Below are 24,013 nucleotides of genomic sequence, written 5' to 3'. Positions count from 1 at the left end.
CACTCCTAGCCATTTCCTGTCCCATCGTCGCCATAAGACCTATGTGTGTCGGTGCGACGTAAAACAACTAGCAAAAAAAAAAATATGGGGATGCTGAGGCGATTCACCCAGACTTGTAAACTGAAACACTGAAAATGTATGTATGTATGTATGTATGTATGTATGTATGTATGTATTGAAACCTACTGACTCACTGCCATTGATTTAATTTGAAAGGATAAATAATATGTAATGAAATTGCGGATTTCATCCTGGTTAACATGTATGGTGCAATAGGGATCAGGCAAACTCAAGTCAGTTATAGCCAATCGTACCGGAGAGCGTATGTGATGGCATCACCGAGGGCACTGGAAAATTCCACTTGAAAGACAGAGAAGCATTAGAACAGCCAAGGTTACAGATTTTGATTTCTACGTGGTATTTCAATGAACGAATCACAGCCAAATATGTAATGTCATGCGAGAAGAAATCAGTCTGCCATTATGCTTCGGTTTTAGAAGATTGAATTATTTCTGTAAGTGGGGTTTTATTAGTGAAAACGAAGGGCAATATTGATTCAATGGAAGGATATTGTTTACTTGGTGAAGATAATTTTGCAAAATATGGAAATGTATGATGATCTGTACGAGAGGAATTACTAGACTACACTATTGAGGAAAAGCCAAGCAGCGTCGAGACACTCTTCTTAATGTAAACAGATGAATGATTTTATTTGAGTGTAATGTCTGTGCTGTGTGACTCTATGTCACGAAGTTTTCTTGTAGTGATCCGTTTAGGAACGTGTGAGGCAGGAGTGAATAGATTTTAAAACAGTATGACGCATGTGTAGGGAAGGCAGCAAATGAGAGATAAGAAGAAAGTGAGATGATATTAGACACGTAGAGGCGAGCAATTGAGTGAAGCGAATAAAAACTAGTTGAAGCTAAGTTTTAAACATTTTGAGATGTATCCCCTGTTTTATGTGAATTTCACTAGAACCTACTACACCTAGATGTATCTTGCGTTTTCAGGGTAGCCTAGATATATCTTCATTTTGGTGTGAATAAAGTGTAGATTCTAATTTTTTTTATGCATCTTAATTTTTATAAGACTGTCGTTTCCTCGCCGCTTGTTATTTCTAATCATGGCGATGTTCATGCCGGTTAAACAAGAGAAAACATACAGTTTTCGAAGAGACGTGAGCAAGTGTAAGGAACTGTTACGTTTCAGTAGCCAAAATGTAGACTTTTTGACATCGGACTTTATGGCAGTAACTGAAGAAACGCGAAGAGGGAGCCCTATCTCCCAGAAAACAGATGGAGATACGTCTTTGCTGTACACTGTAGGTGATCCAGGCTTCCAGGGTTGAGTAGCAGAGGACTGCGGGGTTGATCAAACAACAGTATGTAAAACCATTAATTTTGTTATGGATCGTGTTCTTGACAAAGCTAACAATTGGATAGAATATCCTTCCAAAATGCAGGAAAATAATAACGTTAAGTTACACTGGCAAACTCGTTTTAATTTACCAGAAATATAAACGAAGAAACCATTTTTGCACGGCGAGCGGTACATTTCGATATAGTTCTAGGTAGTTAAGGAAATAGAAGAAATAATATAAATTGTTCATAAATAAAAAAATGAAAATAAAATGTTAAATTATAAGTTGAAAAAGGGCAATAAACAAAAATTAAAATAAACTCGTCCGCCTCTGTGGTGTAGTGGTTAGTGTGATTAGCTACCATCCCCGGAGGCCCGGGTTCGATTCCCGGCTCTACCACGAAATTTATAATGTGGTACGAGGGCTGGAACGGGGTCCACTCAGACTCGGGAGGTCAACTGAGTAGAGGTGGGTTCGATTCCCACTTCAGCCATCCTGGAAGTGGTTTTCCGTGGTTTCCCACTTCTCCTCCAGGAAAATGCCGGGATGGTACCTAACTTAAGGCCACGGCCGCTTCCTTCCCTCTTCCTTGTCTATCCCTTACAATCTTCCCATCCTCCACCAAGACCCCAGTTCATCATAGCAGGTGAGGCCACTTGGGCGAGGTACTGGTCATTCTCCGCAGTTGTATCTCCCGACCTAATGTCTCACGCTCCAGGACACTGCCCTTGAGGCGGTAGAGGTGGGATCCCTCGCTGAGTCCGAGGGAAAAATCAACCCTGGAGGGTAAGCAGATTTAGAAAGAAAGAAAGAAAGAAAGAAAAATTAAACTCATGTGCTAAAAAAGGAAAATTATAAATTAAATAAAAAATAAACATCATACTTAAAAACATCCTTCTAATTTCACGACGCACAGAAATTATGTGACATCACGATTGTTGGGGCACAACAGAAACTGTGCAGTGTTATACAGTCTCATGTGTGACAGTTGTGTGGGCCTTGTTCTTTTACATCGCACGGGTGTCTCGCCTTGTGCACGTCTTTCTATAGTACTGTACTGAGCTCAACGGTATTTTTATTTGTTATAATATTTCATTTTATGTAAAAAGTACAGTACAATCTACTATGGATATAAGGTGTAGCAATGGCCATCTGTTTCAGTTGAGCTCTCCACTAAAGGTTTACTCAGTTTCTCAAGCTCTTTTGTCTATTTCTAATTTCCTGCAATTTCAAATACTAAAGAAACACAAGACTTTGCACCTGAGGCAGTGACAAATCTTTCTTTTCGTCAGTTTTACTGGACATCACCTTTTTTACATGAGGCCTAACATATGAGTTTATCGTAGGTGTGGTTTTGAATGTTGATGCTGGTATGGTCGTATTCGCTGACAAATTACCGTCACTTTGCTCGTTTACTTTACCAGGACTGATCACTTTGGTTGCTGAATCTTGTTTTGCACCTACTGAAGCACTTCCTGGCACTTTGTTGAACACAGGGTTTTGTTCTTTGGAAGGCAATGACAAAAGCTCCTTTTTCCAGCCCTAGACCTTAATTGGTTTATTGCCGGTCGCCTTTATGTCCGTTTTATTCTTTATCCGACTCTTTATATTTATGAATGATTTATTCAGCTAATGAACACTAACGTTTTTACCCGCTGCATGGACGTATTGCTCCGCAATATTCTCCCATCCGTTCTCTTTTTCTTGCACTAACTTACGTACCGTACTCTAGATTTTTGAAGAATAACAATATGTTCGGATAATAATTAAACAAATATTTGTGTACTCCAAATTTTTATCACAATCATCACCTTCACAGGACGCCATGCTGCAGTTGTGAATTTGCGTGTTGTGTGTTATCCCAGCCACGTGAACTATCAACTACCGGCTGTGCTGTATCAGATGACAGGGACAGAGGAGAGAGAGAGATGGGGAAATGTTGACAGGTCGTAAGCGGAAACGAAGATGTATCGTACTTCTTTTCCGGGTAGAGACGATATAACTACCTAAATTTAGCTTCAGTTTATTCGCCTCAAAATTAGTTGACGCTAAGTCTGGGCATTAGATTTTACTAGATAGATTCTCCCTTTTATTCACTTCACTCATTGTAGGTTTCATATGATTATGATATGAGGAATATATGTTAATCCTGGTGGAGCCTCCGTGGCTCAGACGGCAGCGCGTCGGCCTCTCACCGCTGGATACCGTGGTTCAAATCCCGGTCACTCCATGTGAGATTTGTGCTGGAGAGAGGAGGCGGGACAGGTTTTCTCCGGGTACTCCGGTTTTCCCTGTCATCCTTCACTCCAGCAACACTCTCCATTCTCATTTCATAGCATCTATCAGTCATTAATAAATTACTTTGGGAGTGGCGACCCTGTCGTACTAATAGCCTATAAATAGATACGATTCATTCACTACATCCCTGGCCCGGTCAATGACTGGAAAACAGATTGTAGGTTTTCATTTCCATGTTAATCCTGGCGGAATATTGAGGTCAATGGATATATTATAGAGAGCCACATAGAGGCTAAGTAAGAAAGTATTTTGAATTAAAAACGGCGATGTGTTTGCCTCATTGTAGATCCAGGCAGAGCGAGCCACCCGATATTAAGTGTCAAGAGGGTGAAGAAGGACATACGTTTCTCCCTCAAGAAGTAGCCTCTTCGCGACCGTGCCTGACTGTAAAAGATTATTCCACGTTGAGTAGAGTCATTTAATAATATTTAATGTGTACATTTTGCGAATCTCCCATTAGAGTAATCAGGATCACAGCACGGATTTCTCATTAGTTCACGTCATCAGAGTTACCCTTTAGTTAGAAAGCAGGTAATTTCAGTTGTGCTGTAATATGACACCCTGAGGGTGTTACTTTGATTCTCGATCTGGTCACAGACTTGGGTTTTCCTCTGATGGTTATCGTCATTGATATTTTTATTATAAACATGTGTGATTTATATAAATTTTCTTTATATACTCATAACAACGCAAATTCTGTTCGGTGGCTGTTCTATTTGTTGCATTGTGGACTCAGTTCTAAATGGTTGAAATGTTTCTGGAGCAGGGGATCATATCCATATTGCTGTCAAATAAGTGTAGATTTAATATATTTGGATATTTTATTTAGGTTCGTAGGACCCTTTACTAAAATTTTACTAAGTGTTGTGAGTGAAAATTTACCCAATGGAATAATAAATCAGGTGGCAGCTAGTTATTATCTGTTTACATGAATATTTTAGTCCAATTGTTTACTTTCAATAGTGATTAATAAAACCAGGGGATACATGTTTGGACCTTGTTCAAATTTAACGAAAATTATTATTTAATTGAGTTACAAACATTTAAGACTGCGAAGATTTTTAAGCCACGGATCTATTTACTAACCCGCTGGGGTTGTTTTTGGAAATATTTAATAACATGATTAATTGATGTTGGTTAATTTTTTATTTTTGACATTCCATTTTTCATTTACCTGCCAAAAGGATTTAATAAACTTTGTCTTGTTTAAATATGTTTTCATTCATAATTTAATTCTTTCTCCTACATCTTCCCTGCCTAATAATTAATTTGTAGTATAACTAATTTCGAAATAATCGCCAACATATACCCGTTACGACCTTGGAATGAGCAGGTGGAGCCCATACATAGGCTGGGAAGGATTCAGTATGTATGTATGTATGTATGCATGTATGTATGTATGTATGTATGCATGTATGCATGTATGTATGTATGTATGTATGTATGTATGTATGTATGTATGTATGTATGCAGGATAATAATACAGTACAGGCCCTATTACTACCCACTGATGATCTAACGAACAGAATGCTTCAGATGTCCCATGTACGGTTTTCATCGTCGACTGTGGTCATCCTGAGTGAAGTCTTCCCACCAACATTTTCTCACAATCGGATCAGATTTCTCTATTTCACACCTTGAGGCATCTACCTTAATTCCAGTTTCAAGCAGAAAAGCAAGCATGCTTGTAGTTCTACATCATCTTTGATACCGTGCATTAAGTTTTAAGTTCCAATCCGAACCACAGATATGTGACTTTTCATTTTCGAAATCCCACATTCATCGACCGGCATTTGAGCCACAACACTGTCGTCTTGAAAAACCTGCGATGATGCCACTCGGTTACCACACCCTTCCCTCCGGATCTAGTTCCAAGACAGTTGCAGTTCCAAACACACCGGGCTAGTTGACATCAAACACATGCTCCTAAGTGCGTAATTTCGACCATCACATCGTTTACAGCCCAAAATATGGACAATTCGCAATCTTAATATTATACTACTTCAGTCAGTAAGTTCGAGGACTGGCGCCTACAGTGTAGGCAACACAGTGTACACCTATGTACGTACTAGAGTCATTATCTTCATGGATTGGAGCTAACAGTTCAGGGGCCACATAGCCTTTTGATCTGAATTTTCGCGTATTTTTCCCGTCCTGGTGATCCGGGCGATTTCGACTTGATCATCTCAAACGTTTCGCTAGTGGATCAGCCTAATTTTTGGCAGAACTTGAAATGTGCCCATTGCTCAAACTACAACATTCTCAAGTTCCGCCGCTGACTTTCAACTACCCTTCACAACAGAGACCGTAGTTCAGCTAATCAATCACTACTGATCTGCATTTAGGGCAGTCGCCCAGGTGGCAGATTCCCTATCTGTTGTTTTCCTAGCCTTGTCTTAAATGATTGTAATACTGCATGCACGCAACTGCCTCTTCTGGGACTAGCGAAGAACTTTCACGGCAACATCCTGTGGTGCAAACTCTCTATTTTAGTGCACTACAGCCATACTAGATGGCCAGTCCATGAATTTAATGACTCTACAACTTATATGCTATTCGATGTTAATACGGGCCAAAATACATAAAATATACAATACATAGGACTAATATAAATTATCTGGACGGTGAGAGATGTTGACTTCGCTATATTACTCCAGTTGGACTTTATCAGAGTAAGAGGTATACCACCAGTTTTTTGGAATGTCTTCTAATACTAAAATGCACCATCGATAGCCTTGAAGATAGTTTTCCGTGGTTTCCCATTTTCACACTAGGCAAATGCTAGGGCTGTACCTTAACTAAGGCCACGGTCGCTATCTCGCCAATCCTAGCTCATTCCCATTCTTGCGTCGTTGAAAACCTTCAAAATGTTAGTGCGACATTCCACTAGCAAAAAAAATGTTCAATAAAGTAAGCAACATTACTTTATTAAACAAGGTAAAGCTATAGAATTATTATTATTATTATTATTATTATTATTATTATTATTATTATTATTATTATTATTATTATTATTATTATTATTATTATTATTATTATTATTATTTATTTTGCACGAAATTTATAGACGGTTGTGTTTTTAGCTTGGTGTTACCAATATCTTCCACGCAGAAGCAGACCTGAGAGGAATTTCAGACACTAAAGGAACTCTCATGGTATCCGATATCATCCACAAAGCTGAGATTGAAATAAACGAAGAAGGAGGTTCTGCGTCAGCCGCATCAGGTAACATGAAAATCACTTTGTGCAAAATTCTATTTCATTCACACTGTGTGATTAATCATTGCTTTACAATATCAAACTGCATTAAAATGAAACAATATCAAAATACTCATGAAATAAAATACTCAATCGTCGGACTATGCATTCACACTTAGTACTTACCTGATTACTTACACATACAATTGTTGATGGGCGCCAGCTGCACATCAATGTAACGATAATAGAATAAGAGTCTTGAATATCTCTAGGGTGTGAGGTAATAAGCTTACTTTGACAGCATAACATATAGGTTCTGGGAAAAGGATATTAAAGTTTGATTTCCCCATTAAAATGTGAGGTTATCTGATCTACAACTAAAATGAAACAATTACAGTAATTGTATTTGATACTAAACAAAATATATTCCATAAATGTTCACTTTAACGAGTGAGACCTGCTACGGTAATATCAATGATAATATAAAACTCTGAACTAACAACTGAAAGAAACTCTAGGTATTAAATTTGAAATCCTCTTGACCGGACATTTAAAAGTTGTACAAGAAATGTATCCCTCACTGGTTCACGTAACAGTACCTTCAATACTTTGAGTGTTATTACGACATACTCCTTTGAATTGGTATCAGCTGTAGGTATCTCAAACCTAATTCGGCGACGTATCCTTTTAGTTTCACAAAAGAGATATAGCATGACTTAAAATTATATTCACACTTCACAATCAACTTTACAAGTAATTCACTGATAACTGTTAGTCTGCATTACGACGACTCAATATTCGGCTGTCACCGAACTGACACAAGAACTCGACCGAACAGATACACGAAACACACTCCGAACATATAATCCATTTCGTCACTGACGATTACGTATCCATGCGACTGCTTCTTCTTCATCTCACTGACTCACTATCCGTCTCCTTCCAGTTGACTCCAATTGACTTCATGGCAAGTCTCTCCATTTAACTCCTTCCAACCAACTGCTTCCAAATAACTGAACTCTCCAACTTACTTGACACTTACGAATACAGCCCTTTATATAGACACAAGTTGCCACACCTATGTCATCTCTCAAAGAGTATATGACTTCACTCCCTCCCAGCTACAAATGTTACAGACTGTGGTGAAATAGCCTCAAGCAAACTAGGAGTTCCCTAAATATGATCCCCCATCGCTAAATACATACAATGACAGAGCGATGACTCGACAGTTACGGCAGCAGTATTACACCATATGTTGCAATGTCAAAAGGTTTCACAAAATATATCCATATCTGATATTAGGCAGCAACTCTCACTCTACATGGTTTTTAATGCAAATATACACACACATATATATATATATACACAATAAATTAACTACAATGAAGCAAGCGATAATTAAATAATACATAGCGCAATCAAATTATAGAATTGAATCAAACAATAATAATAGTTACAATAATAGTAATAATAATACAGACACAATAATAATAATAATAATAATAATAATAATAATACAGATACAATAATAATAATAATAGTAATAATAATAATACAGATGAATGCTTGTAACGGGATTTGAACCGTTACAACTGTCATCGAAGAAAAAATGCCTGTCTTGATTAACACACAGACTCATATTTATTAACTAAACTAATAGGAGGATCATTCCACACAAAAGTTTGAAATTCAGAGGGGCTACATCTCCGAGGTTCTTTTATATTCTCATATATGATTATCCTAATAATAAATGACTAAATGGCAAAATGTACGACTCTTTATCATTTAACTGTTAGCTGTAGCACAGAAACATGTGGCTATTGCACAATAGGTAACAATTAGCAGGTGCTTGGCATGAAGAAAATGAAAGGGGTATCATTATAAAGATAAATAAATTCTCTTTGAATTTTCCTTGAGTTCAGAAGCATTAATAGTAAGAACAAACGGTGAAAATTGGAAAAAATGACTTCCTTCTTTCTTAATCCGTTTACCCCCAGGGTTGGTTTTTTCCTCGGACTCAGCGAGGGATCCCACCTCTACCGCCTCAAGGGCAGTGTCCTGGAGCGTGAGACATTGGGTCATGGGGATACAACTGGGGAGTAGGACCGGTACCTCGCCCAGGCGGCCTCACCTGCTATGCTGAACAGGGGCCTTGTGGGAGGAGGGGAAGGTGGAAGGGATAGACAAGGAAGAGGGAAGGAAGCGGCCTGGCCGTAAGTTATGTACCATCCTAGTACTTGCCTGGAGGAGAAGTTGGAAACCACGAAAAACCACTTCGAGGATAACTGACGAGGGAATCGAACCCGGACCTCTGAGGGTGGCAGCTAATCACACTAACCACTACACCACAGAGGCGGAGCGAAAAATTACTAATGTACAAATAATATCATAAAACTTTTTAAAAATGCATTTTTGTTAGATAAAAATAGTTAGATGAATGCTCTGACATTCAGAATTCAACGTGCAAGCTTTTAAAGGTCGGAAGACCATTATCGGTTGCATGGCAAGGTCACGCGCGAGAAATCCCCATGTTTATCCCAGATTATTTGATTCACGGTACCGAAGGCCTTCACATTTTCCAGAAGAAATTTGTTGAATGTTTGAAAGAGAAATTTTTTAAATAAAAATCCATTTTTAGTGAAAGTGCTGCAAGACAACACATAAGTTTTAAAAAATCATCAATTTAGCGAATCATGAGAAAGAGTTCATGTATCGAGCGGAGTGGCCGCGCGTGTTAATGCGATCAGCTACGAAACTAAGCTCTGCATTCGGAAACGAGTGGGTTCGAGCCACACCGTCGGCTGTCCTGAGAATGGTTTTCTGTGGTTTATCATTTTCACGTCCAGGCAAATGCCGGGGCAGTTCCTATGAATAGACCACAACCGATTCCTTCCGCCTCCTTACCCAATTTCATTACGTATCATCCATTTCACTTTCATGAGCTCCTTAACTGAGGTTGGCGTCAGGAAGGGCATTTGGCCGTTAAACACCATGTCATAATATTTCATCCCGTATCAGGAACTGGTACTAAGGGGTAGACATACGTGAGAAATATTTAATTGTTTTTACAGAATGGCATTTCTTCGTGAAAAGCCATGACAAAGGCCCTTGTGACGGTATAGCCTCTTATGCTGGTCTCCAGGGCAGTCATATATATAATCCCAATGAACCATATGAATGGACGGTGTCTAATGTTCAAGGAATTTCATTTTTTCATTTAATTTTGAAGAACGCGACGAGGAAGTCCGGTAATAAAAATTCTGAATGTTTGCTAGACTAAAAAAATCCTGTTAATGGAAACATAATGTATTAAAACAGTTCTCCTCTTCATCTGAAACGCGTAGAGAATTTGGTATCCGAACCAGACGAGGAGTAGCAAGGTTTCGATCAGTGCGTGGCACCGCCGCAATGTCTAGAAGCAAAGAGCCCCAGCGCTGCGCCATTTTGCAGCTCTGCAAGATTTTATTTTTCACCGATGTAGACTTTAAGATTCCACTATCTGACTTTCAAAATGTGTACGAAAATATGCAATATAATATTGCCGTTTATTTTATAAAAATTAAAATGTATTTATTTATTTATTTATTTATTTATTTATTTATTTATTTATTTATTTATTTATTTATTTATTTATTTATTTATTTATTTATTTATTTATTTATTTATTTATTTATTTATTTATTTATTTATTTATTTTCCATAAATTGTTTATACAAATCAGGGATGGTGAATGAAGAAATGGCATGGTCCCACGTACACCAAGGTGCCTCCATATCCATTTAGAATTGCAGTATAAAATGATTGCAATCATAGACTGCAGAATGTGCTTATACGTACACAATTACCGTATTTACATAGGAGTCCTACATACATAGTTATCCACACGTTGTGCTGTACATCATCAAGTAATTTGCTAACATACACGCGAATCCCCGCAACTACGACTCATACATACCCACGTACACTCTCACACACTCGGGATCACATGTTCGATGTCGAGTTACAAATATTTGTATTTTATTTTTATAACAAATATACACATATGTCACCAATATGAAGTGTAATAATAAGTTTGTCTATGCTCTTACTTCTATTTCGTTTTTTTTAAATATGCTTTACGTCGGACCGACAGATAGGTCTTATGGCGACAATCGGAAAGGGAAGGGATACTAGTGGGAAAGATGTGAGCACACAAGTGAAGCTCAGCCACCTGCTCGGTGCAGATTTTTCAAATACCCAGAATAAAACTATTAGTATAGCCTACTGAGAAAGCTAATATCTTGGTGGAGTGATCTAGTAAACGTAGAAGAAACGCCTATCAGAAATAGCTCCAAACAAGGACTGATGCAGATCATGGTGAGATTTCGGTGATAACCTGGAAATGCTTGGTCAAGTGGCAAGGAACCATTTCTCGACAGTAAAAGAAAACGTTAGAAAGGGAGAGAAAAGCGAAACGAATAGTGTTTTTGGTAAATCAGGTGACCTTATAATAGATCCCAGGGAATCACTGAACTGGTGGAAGGAATATTTTGAAACCCTCTATGGTGATGTGAAAAATGGCTGGTTACTGCGAAATATTACGTGTGGGTTATTTTTACCCAAGGAACATACAATATTTTAAAATGAACAAATTCTGAGTTGTTCACGTTTGCGACCTCCTGCTTTTTCTTGGAAAGACTCAGCGCTATAATCAGAAATAATACTTCCCCAAAGCTTACATGCAATGCATGTCAAACTGACTGGTCTGTAATTTTCAGCTTTATGTCTATCGCCCTTTCCTTTATACACAGGGTCTACTATTCATTTGGTACAGCTCCTTCATGCAAACAATATTCAAATAAGTACTTCAGATATGGTACTATATCCCAACCCATTGTCTTTAGTATATCCCCAGAAATCTTATCAATTCCAGCCTCTTTTCTAGCTTTCAACTTTTGTATCTTATTGTAAATGTTATTGTTATCACAGGTAAATTTTAATACTTGTTTAGCATTAGTCTGGACATTATTCTTGTAAACAACAACCTTTACATACAGCTGACTGAATACTTCTGCCTTCTGAAGTTCCTCACATACACACTCCTCTTGTTCATTAATGATTCTTGGAATTTTCGTCGTGTAACCTTTTTCTTCCTTAAAGTACTGTACCTACACATACCTTTCCATTTTTCACTAAAATTTGTATTACTGCCAATTATGCTTGTCATCGTGTTATCCTTAACCGACTTCTTTTCTAGATTCAATTTCCTAGTAAGTTCCTTCAATTTCTCCTTACCTCCACAGCCATTTCTAACTCTATTTATTTCCAATCTGCACCTCCTTCTTTGTCTCTTTATTTATCTGTCATAATAAAGTTGGTCTTTACCATTCCTTACCGCCTTTAAAGGTACACACCTGTTTTCACATTCCTCATCAATTGCTTTAAAACCCTCTCAGAGTCAGTTTACAATTTTATTTATCGTTTTCCACCAAACATAGTTACTTTTTTTAAACTCCATCATACCTGCTTTATCAGCCACATGGTACTGCCTAACAGCCCTACTCTTAAGACCTTCCTTTCTATCACATTTATTTTTAACTACGATAAAAGCAACTTCATGATCACTAATACCGTCTATTACTTCGGTTTGTCTATAGAGCTCATCTGGTTTTACCAGTACCACACCCAGTACATTCTTCCCCCTAGTAGGTCCCATTACTTTCTGAATCAGCTGTCTTACCCATATTAACATATTAGTCAATTGTTGGTCGTGCTTCCTGTCGTTTGCATTACCTTCCCAATCGATATTTGGTAAATTAAGATCTCCAACTACAACCACAGTCTTTTCCATGTTGTTTCCCACATAGCTGATAATCTTATAAAATAATTCTGAATCAGCATCAGCACTACCCTTTCCCGGTATGTACACTCCAAAGACCTCAAGTTGCCTATTACCTTTAGAAATGAGCCTTACACCTAGAATTTCATATTTGTTATCTTTAACTTTTTCGTAGCTTACAAATTCTTCTTTCACCAAAATGAATACTCCACCTCCTACATTCCTATCCTATCTCTACAATACACGCTCCAGTTTCGTGAGAAACTTTTCTGCATCCATTATATAATTTGTCAGCCATGATTCAGCTCCTATTACAATATCTGGTAATTATATATCCATTAAATTACTTAATTCTATTTCTTTCTTTACAGTACTTGTACAGTTCAAAACTAACATTTTTATGTCATCCCTATTTGACTTCCAGATCCCTGTGCCCTTATTACCGCTCCCTAGACCAGCCTCTTTACCTGAGTGAACCTGCCTATAACCCTTCTAAACAAATTTCCTAACTTACACGTACCACTGCAGTTTGAGTGAAGGCTATCTGAGCGCAGATCCCTACCTCATACACACCCATTACGATCTATAAATCTTACTCCTAGTTTCCCACATACCCACTCCACAGTCTCACTTAAATCCTCAATCACATTCCAGTCAGTATCCCTCTTACACAGTATTCCACTGATAACAATCTTCGCTTTCTTAAACTTCACCCATGCTGCTTTTACCAGACATTTACCACACATCCCCAACTATGTTGGTACTTTCACCTGCTTATCTTATGTTGTTGGTACCAGCGTGAAACACTACCACTTTTTCCTGTCCCTCTTCCTTCTCTTCAACTTCCTTCAACATCTCCCTCAACGTAATTCCTGGATAACACTCCACCCTGGTTCCCTTTCCTTCACACACTTTCCCCACATGTCTAACAATGGAATCCCCATGATCAGAGCCTCAACCCTACCCACCTCATTTGATCCCTCCCCTCTTGGTCAGCACTATCTTTCCTGTCAGCTGCAAAAGCTACTTCCTCCTCCCTTTTCTCCCCCAATGATCCTATTCCACCTGTCTTTTCCTATCCTCTACTCTACATTTCCCTTTCCTACCTTTTCCCTTCCTCCTACTTTCGCACTTGTCAGCAACAGTTCCCTGTTCCTCATCTTCCTTCTGTTGCTTGATGCTTGTTGTTTAAAGGGGCCTAACATCTAAGGTCATCGGGCCCTTCCTTCTGTTGTTCTACCTGCAGTTTCGTACGATTTCTCACAGACGCCTGTCCTGAATTCTGATCCTGAATAGAGCCCTTAGCCTGGAATCTCCTTCCCCTTAGAACATTCGACAACCTGTCTCCTACATTTTCCCACCTTTTCCTCCCATCCGTCTTTTATACCTACTGCACCCTGTACAAAGTTTTTTAGGGAGGCCTGCCTTCCTTCCTGTCTTCTGAGAGAATACGAATTATCTCCCTCAAACTCGCCAACTCCTCCCTCATACTCCTTAATGCCCGGCCACATCCACAGTTCCTACACTTGCACTCCTTAGGATTCCTTAAGGAAAAATGAAAAGAAAAGGTAAAAATAAATAACTTATTATGTGCAAAGATAACTGAAAGGAAGAAATATTGTCTAGGATAGTACACAAAGATCACACGACAATAAGGTAATTAATACACTACTACACTACAATACTACTTAGTCGTACTATATTAATATCCTACAACACCCTAACAGGTTAAAAACTGCCGATAACTACTGAATATCGAAAGGAATACACAATAATTACACAATTCTAAACTGCACTTAAATCCTAATTGCAACAACAGAATTCTAGTAACACAGTTTTTTTTTACAATAGAATAAGAACGCTAATTTCTAATAAGATACTACAATACACTGCAATAATTTTAAAGTACGTTCAGACGTACCCTAATTACAATATGTTACTACTAAGCACAAACAGAAATGAAAATTGCAAGTTTGTAATTCGCAAGAACTAATCAAAGATTACCAGCAAAGGTAAATGCGTAGACAGATTATTATTAGTACTGTTTGACCTTACCGTGCTCTAATAGATACACACAAAGATGCACACGAATATAGCAGGCAAGATACTATCTAAATACACCGTATTTACACTACAATTCTCAACTGAAATGTGGTTATATGATTTTTACAGCTGGTGGATTACTATTATTTCTCCTACTACGCGGAACGGAGAGTAAACGTGTCCTTAAATGCTGAAAAATAAGAGTTTGTCTACAATTATTTCTGTCAAAACTACGCCGGGGACTTGAACTGCAATATTATTGGGATATAGGAATTTGATTATTAAATTTTGCTCGACGAATAAAGGAAGGTGCAAAGTTTACAAATTATTGGAATGCAGTAATCAGATGATTCATGTATTTGATTACTCAGCAACAATATTCTCTTTGATCTCGTTGGAATGCAGCAAACAATCGTCAACAATCCAAAGACTGTTGAGTAATTATCCAGTGAAATACCGTGTATTATCTTTTACCGGAAAAGCTGCGGAAGTTACCACTCCTTAGGATAATCTGCCTTTGTTAGTATTATACCAACGAACCTACAGATATTTAAAAATAATTTGAAAAAGATTTATTAATATCACCTAAACCTAAATTCGAAACAAAGTACACCTAGCTTGAACGTCAATTCTTACGAGTTTTGAACCACAGGAGTAGCCTGCTGTTTCGTCAAGGCTGTTTCACAAGCTACTGCCCTGGCCTGTGCCACTGCCGTTACTTAATGCAGGATCAGTGGAAATTATAGCCCAATGGTTTGGCAAATTAATGTCCTTACCAAATTAAAACCCGACTTTGTGGCTAAATGGATAGAATGCTTGCCTTTGGTCCGATAGGCCCGATTCAATTCTTGAACTCAACCTTCTCGTAATCTTAATTCCCCTGACTTGGGTGTTCATGACGTCTTTGCCATTCATTTCATCCTCACTGGGTCACCGCCAAGCCTTTCCAGAGGCTATGTATTATTACACTGAAGAAAATGGAAATTGCAACACCCAGAAAGAGTGGTGCTACATTGCTGCAATTGAACATGCAGGGCGAGTGTTCGGTAGTGCTTCGATGATTACACTTTCAGGTCCCTCTGACCGCAAGATTGGACAACAATCAATACAGGATGTGCCCACCACGAGCTGCAATACATTGACGAATTCGTCGAGGCATGGAGTCAATAAGGCCCTGGATCGCTTCCTAAGGAATTGTGGCCCATGCTTGCTGCACTGCACGGATCAGTTGTTCCAGAGTTATGGGTGGCTGAGGACGGTTGGCCAGTTGTCGACCCATCATGTCACACACATGCTCAATAGGACTGAGGTCCGAGGATCTGGCGGGCCGTTCTAAGGTTGTGATGTCGTGGAGAGCTTCTCTGGAGATGCGTGCAGTGTGAACCCAGGCATTGTCCTGCTGAAACATCCCATTAGCAATGTTCGCCATCATAGGGATAACCACTGGATTGAGTACCCTATCAACGTACTGTCGAGCAGTCATAGTGCCCACAACAAGCACTAATTGTGATTTCACATTAAAGCCAATAGCTCCCCAGACCATAATGCTTGGAGTTGGCCCTGTGTGCCTCTTGACAATAAGATCCGGGCAGCCCCTCTCCCCGGTACGTCGGCGCACATGATTCCGGCAATCATTGCGGGCAAGACAGAAGCGCGATTCATCACTAAAGACGACCCTATGCCATTCGTCGACCCACGTCGATCTTTCTCGACACCAGGCCAACCTTACACGTCGCTGTTGTGGGGTAAATGGAACACCTTCTGCAGGGATATGGGCTCGTAAGCCAGCTGCACGCAGACGATTACCAACTGTTTGTTGTGTAACGCGGGGTGCCACAGCTGCTCGAATTTGCGCTGCTGTTGCATGGGGTTCCATCCGGGCCATCCGAATGATGCGGCGATCCTCTCTCACAGGTGTCTGTCGCGCTGGGCCTGTGCCAGGTCTACGAGTGTGGGTACCTTGATTTGACCACTGCTGCCATACACGTTGTACCGTAGATGCCTGTCGGCCAACACGTGCAGCGACAGTCCTTAGCGTTAATCCAGCCTCACACAGCTCAATAATCCGAGCCCTCTCAAACGGCGACAGTTGTTGATAGTGTGCTCTGCTCTGTCGTCGAGGCATGTTTGACGGGGAACACTTCACTGCACAGACTGCAAGTCAACTACGCTACACCAGAGTCCGTATACTGGAGTTGATTCCTCCGCAACCAATCACGTGGGGAGACCTGTAGCAACAATCCAATGGGTCTGAAACTTTGATTGTTTACATACCTACATGGCATCGTTCCATATCTTGAAAATCAATACAAACGACCAATGCCTTCATGGTGTTGCAATTTCCATTCTCTTAAGTGTATTATTATTATTATTATTATTATTATTATTATTATTATTATTATTATTATTATTATTATTATTATTATTATTAATAAATTAAAATTTAGAGTTTTACAGCATTACCTGCGCTCGTACAAGTTGTTCACTGGTTTATTAGCATCGTCGGTAGATCGGTGGTGGTGCCAGACCTATGATCACGGGTTCGATTCCAAACAACAGAAGAGATCACTAAACCTGAAATATTGCATTTCAGTTTAGTAGATTTACCTATAAAAAGAAAATGATATTACTCCTATAACAACAGCCCTGCAATGTCTTTCTTGTAGGATGTAGAAGTAGACGGGAGTGAAATAACCAGCACTCTTTTATCTATATAATTATGTCAGAAGTATGAGGTCAGGAAGTACATACAGTGGGGAAGGCATGGTTGTTTGGAATCAAACCCGTGATTATGGGTCGGACACCACCACTGATCTACCCAGGAAAATAATAAACCAGTGAACGACGGATACGACCGCTGTAAAGATTTATATTTTAATTTTATAATTATAATTATAATAATAATAATAATAATAATAATAATAATAATAATAATAATAATAATAATAATAATAATAATAATAATAATAATAATACATGTCCTTTGGAAAGGCTTGGTGGTGACATGATGAGGATGAAATGAATTGCGAAGATGTCATAAAAACCCGGTCCTCGAGCCAGGGAAATTAAGAGTACGAGAAGGTTGTTTCCGAGGAAGATGTAGGGTAGGCTTACCATTTTAAACTATCAGCAATTTATCTGCATACTAGTTGCGAGGATGGTTTATCCAGTACCTACAGTATTTATACGGTTAAGCCATTTTACTAAAGTAAACCCACACGGGAGGGGCCGTCCCGCCCCAAGGTGTGATCGGGTGAAGTGGTGAGTAACAAATTCATGTAAATAAAGTAGTGCTTGCGTAAATGTCTAGTGCGCTATGTAAAGTAAATATTTTAGCCTTGTGTTTAGGTAGGATTGTAATAGCCGTGAGTTGCAGAAAATGTGCTATAAGAACTGTGATAATATAGAATGGGTAGGTTTCAGTTCATTTCATCTCATTTCAATGCTAACGTTGATTTGTTTTTTTGGAAGAAGTTTCATGTCAGTTCATGGGATTCACGTGTGCTGGACCAATGTAAGCGTGGGAAAGATAATGTAATGCTAATCAATTAAGAATAACTAGATGGGAATATATTATAAAATAATGTACACATGCCGTAGAAATAATGTCAAGTTCCTGGGAAAGTAAGTTAAATTGTACGTTCATGTGGTATGATAGAAGGATTGAGTGTGCTTGTGTCTCGACGACGGTTTGTTCCAGTGTGAAACCAGTTAATTATTGAATTGTACAGTTGTCAAAATTGTTGTGCTTGAGGGTGATTGATTCAACGGAAATAATGGCATCCAGGTTGAGGAAGATCGTTGGTTTGATGCTAAGTTTCGAGTGTTCCATCGTGAGACGACGTTGAGTATGCTGAGTATTAAATAGATATTGTTGCTCGGGTCATCACAAGATTTCGAGTATTTGAATAATATAGATTGAGGAAATATCATTGGAAGTTATAAGGCGATTTCACTGTGTTTCGATCGTCATAAAAATTCACCTAATGCGGGGTAATCATATGATAATAAATTTAATTCATGATAGGTATGTCTTCAAATGAGCTGAATGTTGTATTAGCGTTATTGTTATGTGAGATCAAGGTTAGTAATCGATTTGGGATTTTAAAGTATTCGTAGCGCTGCTAGAGATTATTCGTAGGTGTGTGGACTATTATGAGAGTTGAGTGAGAAGACAGAGATCGTCGTTAAAGGCCATTAAATCAGGAGGTCGACAGGCATTGGGGTAACTGGTGTTAGCGCCGTATTTGTTGTGTGGGCTTGGTTTACAGAGGCCAGGGTCTCTTTACGAATGGAGCGATTGAATCTATAGCAATACGCGCGGCGTTATGATAAGCATTTGATCTCCTGGTGGCCCACTTGTTTATTTTCCGTCAAAGTGTATTCCGGTGAGGCAAAAGTTGTATGCCTGAAGGAGTGTCATATTTGAGAGAATAGACGCCTATTTGTATATTGGCACTCTTGCCTGTAACTAATCAGTCGTGGTGAGATACTTGCCTATCGTCAGCCAATCATTTAAATTAAAACATTAGCTTAATTGACGAGTAAAAGTGCAGGATCATCTAAATAAGCCTGATATCAGTATAAGGGCAATGGCGATTATTGTTGTTCTTATTTTCGCGGTATGTGAATAGAACATTTTAAGATTTGAATTCAGAGAGTCTTTGGCTGAGTGTGTAGGAGTTCTGCTGAGTCATGTGAGAGTGAAATCGTGTCATTTATATTTATATAAAAGGGTTGGCACTATGTTTTACAGCTTGTATGTCCTCTCACTCAACTCACATAATAGTCCGCACACCTACGATTAATCTCTAGCCGAACTACGAATAGTTTGAAATCGCAAGTCGATTACTAACCTTGATCTCTTATAACAATAACATTAATCAAATATTCAACTAATTGGCAGACACTCCTATTGTGAATTTCCTTCTCAATATGTTATCAGATTAACACCCCGCAGTAAGTTAATGTTTATGACGATCGAAACACAATGCAATCGGCTCCTCATTTCCAATGATATTTCCTCAGTCCACATTATTCAAACACCTAAAATCTTTTGATGACATTTACAAGGAAATATATGTAACACTCAGCACGCACAACCTCGTCTCACGATTGAACCCTCGAAACTTGGCTTTGAACCAACGATCTGCATCAACCTGGATGCCATCATCTCCAGTGAATCATTATCACCCTCAATCACGACAATTTTGACAACTGCACAATTCAATAGTTAACTAGTTTCACACTGGAATAAACCGTAGTCGAGACTCAAATACACTCACTTCTTCTAACATACCACATGAACATGCAATTTAAATTACCTTCCCAAGATCCTGACATGATTTTCATGGTACGTGAATATTATTTTCTAATGTGTTCCCATACATTCATTCTTAATTGGTTTTACATTATATTTCCCATATTTACATTAGTCCAACAAGAGTGATTGCCATGAACTTACATGAACATTCTTCCAAAAAATGAATCAACATTAATAATACAATGAGATGAAATGAGCTGAAACCACTCAGTCTACATTAACGCAGTTTCTTTACCATATTTTCCGCAACCAACGGCTATTATAATCCTATCTAAGCACAAGACTAAAACATTTACGTTACTTACATACTGCGTTAGACTTTTACGCAAGCACTACATTATTTACACGAATTTAGTACTCACCACTTCGCCTGCTACATCACACCATGGGTCGGGATGGCCTCTTTTGTTTACTCTGCCATGCTGCTGATGGATGATGACACTCCCACACTGGGTCCTTGCTTTATTTCAGCCCAGATTCCGCAGCCCATATCTCCAAACCACCTGCTGCCTCGGCCCTTAGTCTTGACGTTTCAGTTTGCCGCATTCTTGTACAGAATTATATACGGTACGCTCACTTTAAGCTGTCAGCTGTCCTTGTCTGGTAACAAACGACACGGTTGGCATCACTCACACAGTTAATAGAGTACAAGCTTCGTTTCACGTGTACTTCGCTCATAATGTCACTTAGCTCATTGGATTTGTCACATTATTCTAGTTCTGTGTTCCTGTTAGACCTATCTCAGGCCTCTAAGTTCTCAATGTACCTTTAGGACAGTCACAGTTTATAGCTCCACGGTTCGAAACCCGACGCGGTTGTCACGACAGAAACCATTCCCGAATTGTCCACGACTGATTCCTCGTTTCAACATGTACAAAATTACGATACTCAGAAACACATGTTTTCACTCTCTGCAGCACAGCGTACCATCGTCTTCCTGATTTCTAGTCTCTTCCTATTATACTCAGTGTTTAATTCGATTCAGTTCGCTACTCTATGTCACGGTACTAGTATAGTCAAAACACTCCCCTCTCGGATGAAGTTCACTTTAAGATACCATAAGGTCACTGCTACACTCAATTGTTAACGAAACTAATAACCTTCAAAGCTATAAATAAAGACAGAAAATTTTTAAGCCTTAATACTGTATCAAACGACTGTTTCATAAGACTCTCCTAAGTTAAAGCTGACTACGTCTGTATCACCCACGATAAGATAAAATACACGAGTGAATATAAGTGACCAATTCCATGAATGTAAGTAACCAAGTTCCCGCTTTCTGAAATTCGTTCATCTTACCTTCCGGCTTCGCACCAATTACCGCTGAAGATTCACCTTGGTGTTCTTTGTAGTTCGATATCAAAACTCACGGCTTACAGCCCCCAGCTGGCGTCTCACACTTTCCATATTTTTCACAAGAATTAGAAATCTCCATTATGAACCCTTTGTAGTCGGCCGTCTGTTTTGCCTGCCCCATACTCTATATATGGTTCGTAATATCTTCACTGTAATGTTTCCTTTTCTTACGACGTCTTGGGGCCGCCTTTTACAAGTTTTGCCAAATGTTTTGCGAGACTGGCTTCTCTACCAGCTGCTGGATATTAAGACATTGTTTCAAAGGTTTTGTCTTCAATTGGCATCTTGCCTGTCCTTTTCACTTCATTTTTCATGGCGGCTCAGTCCCCTTGGCTCGCCTATACAGTTCTATTATTCCCTAGTTTCCCCTAGTTGTAGCGGCGTGTTAGCTCCCGCGGACCCATGTCCTCCTCGTATAACTTATTGATGACTTAATTTCTTATATAATTAAATTTCTATTATAATGGACCGCTTACGTCTTGAGTTGACTCTCAGTATAGTATACATTTAATGTATTTTATAGATGTCAAGCCCTTTCAAACAACAAACATCAACATTACAACATAGTATAAAGGAGCCGTTATGAGCTAACAAAGTACCTATAGGGTAATGAGTAACTGAGCCCACCGTGTAAATATAATAGTAGTTAATTTCAATTAGGGAAAAGGTTACAGGATAACCTAAAAGACTTTTAGAATTTAAATTAATAAACCTTAAACATGAGGTCATACATAATATGAAAGTGGCAATAGATCAGCTTGAAGAAATATTAACTTCAATACATTCTGGACTTTTACTACTTGAATGTAAGACCAACAGTAAAATATTTGAAACGTTTTTCACATATCACAAGTAGTTCGAACGGTGTTGATACTAAACTCGCTTCGCTGCGCCCAACACAAATTAACTCTGTAACTCACAACAATATAGCCACCTCACAAAGTTATTAACTGACAACATGATCAACACTTTTTATATCCATTTCTGGCTAAGTTTGTAGATAATTCTGATTTCTGACAACGTCGTATTAGCACAAGTTACCCGCAAAGTTGTACGATTAATTCCCAGAAATCCTTGGTAAGTCTGTGTTCTATAATTCTCTTGAATCAGCACCAAAATACATAGAAGTTTTATCACTACGGCGTATTACCACAAGATATCCATAAAGACCTAGAATTACTACAAAGACATCCTTGGTTTATCAATTTTCCAAAGTCAGCATAAACACAAGTTTACTGAAAAACTTTACAAACATGAAAATATTACATAAAATTTATAAGCATAATCTATCCTTAATACATGTTACATATACACCCCACTCCGACGAGCCCAATCCACTTCCTACGTGTAAAACTGGTATCATTTTAAAATAAAACACAAGGAAATATTACAAATCTGACCAAGAACTAAGATAAATATTCCAGGTTTCCGTTCATTTTTGCATTAGTTTCATCATCATCGGCATCATCATCACAAAGTTAACTGACTGATAAAGCCCAAAAGCCATTAGCTCTGCACTGAAATTCATACAAGAAACACGTTAACAACATTAATTGTCTTCACAAACTGAACATTAGTATCAACATGTTATAACAATGGTCGCATAGAGTAGAAATGTTTTTTGGTGAACAGCTATAGCACATAATAAAAGCGACATATTCATTATAATATATTTTGACGATAAAATATTATTGTTTATTTATAAATGTATTTATAATTTTGACGTATCTTGTAGAATGTAGTTGCAAACATTGCATGTAAATAAATACCACTGACCTATATAAATCCCTTTCCACTTGAAGTATAACATATGCTACTGGCATTAGATATACGACAAATATATGATTGAATGTCTTTTGTTCTTTCCTGTAGGTATCCTGGTTAACACATTAAGTTTAATGCCATATGCGGACGACCTAACTTTCATCGCAGACCAACCCTTCCTTGCCATCATCGTGGACCGAGTCAATTCTGTGCCTTTGTTCACCGGAAGAATAACCGACCCACATACTTCGTAAACAGACTGATTGAAAAAACACGATTTTTTCAATCCGTAACTACGAGGATAAATATGACCTGCATACCCTTTAAGTTACAAATTATCTAGAACCTGATGGCATTTTCTATAAGTGACATGATTAAAGTTACTTTGTGGGTGATGCTGTGAATAATAATAATAATAATAAATAATTATTATTATCATCACTGGTGTAATTTGTAATATAAATGTCTAAATGTGTTATATTAAAATTTCTGGTGTACAACTCTATTTTACGTCATAATCTCCCATAATAGTCTGTCTGCGCGGCGACTGGACCAGCACGGGTTCTAGGCCACAGTCGTACCCCAACCCTCTGGTCCCCACCACTACCCTTCTCCTCCTGGTAAACATGCTGGAGCAGTTTTACGGCTAGCTGCCCTTCCCTTAGGCCTAGTTTTACGAAACCCTCCCCTGCTTAGGTTAATGAATTAATTTTACCGATACGGGTCTTCTTATAGCCATAACATCGTTTCCAGTTAAATAATAAAAATGGTGTCGTGTCCAGGACTTGGTGATGGGATGAGGAATAAGGGGAAATTATACAACACAGACTAGTCATTACATTAGTGGGTAGAC

General features: G+C 38.6%; 1 protein-coding gene across 1 annotated transcript in view; it reads left to right on the top strand.

Moving 5' to 3' along the window:
* Positions 1 to 23,660, top strand: part of LOC136863133 (ipis-1) — a 159,980-nt gene extending 136,320 nt beyond the window's left edge. The window contains exons 7-8 of the mRNA XM_067139477.2: positions 6,742 to 6,883; positions 23,269 to 23,660. Of these exons, the coding sequence (XP_066995578.1) occupies positions 6,742 to 6,883; positions 23,269 to 23,414 (288 nt within the window). The 3' untranslated portion in view covers positions 23,415 to 23,660. The remainder of the gene's footprint in view (positions 1 to 6,741; positions 6,884 to 23,268) is intronic.
* The last annotated feature ends 353 nt before the right edge of the window (positions 23,661 to 24,013 follow it).

Source organism: Anabrus simplex, chromosome 2, assembly GCF_040414725.1.
Source record: "Anabrus simplex isolate iqAnaSimp1 chromosome 2, ASM4041472v1, whole genome shotgun sequence".
Classification (NCBI taxonomy): Eukaryota; Metazoa; Arthropoda; class Insecta; order Orthoptera; family Tettigoniidae; genus Anabrus; species Anabrus simplex.
Note: the sequence above shows the minus strand (reverse complement) of the source record. Positions and strands in the feature narration are given on the sequence as shown.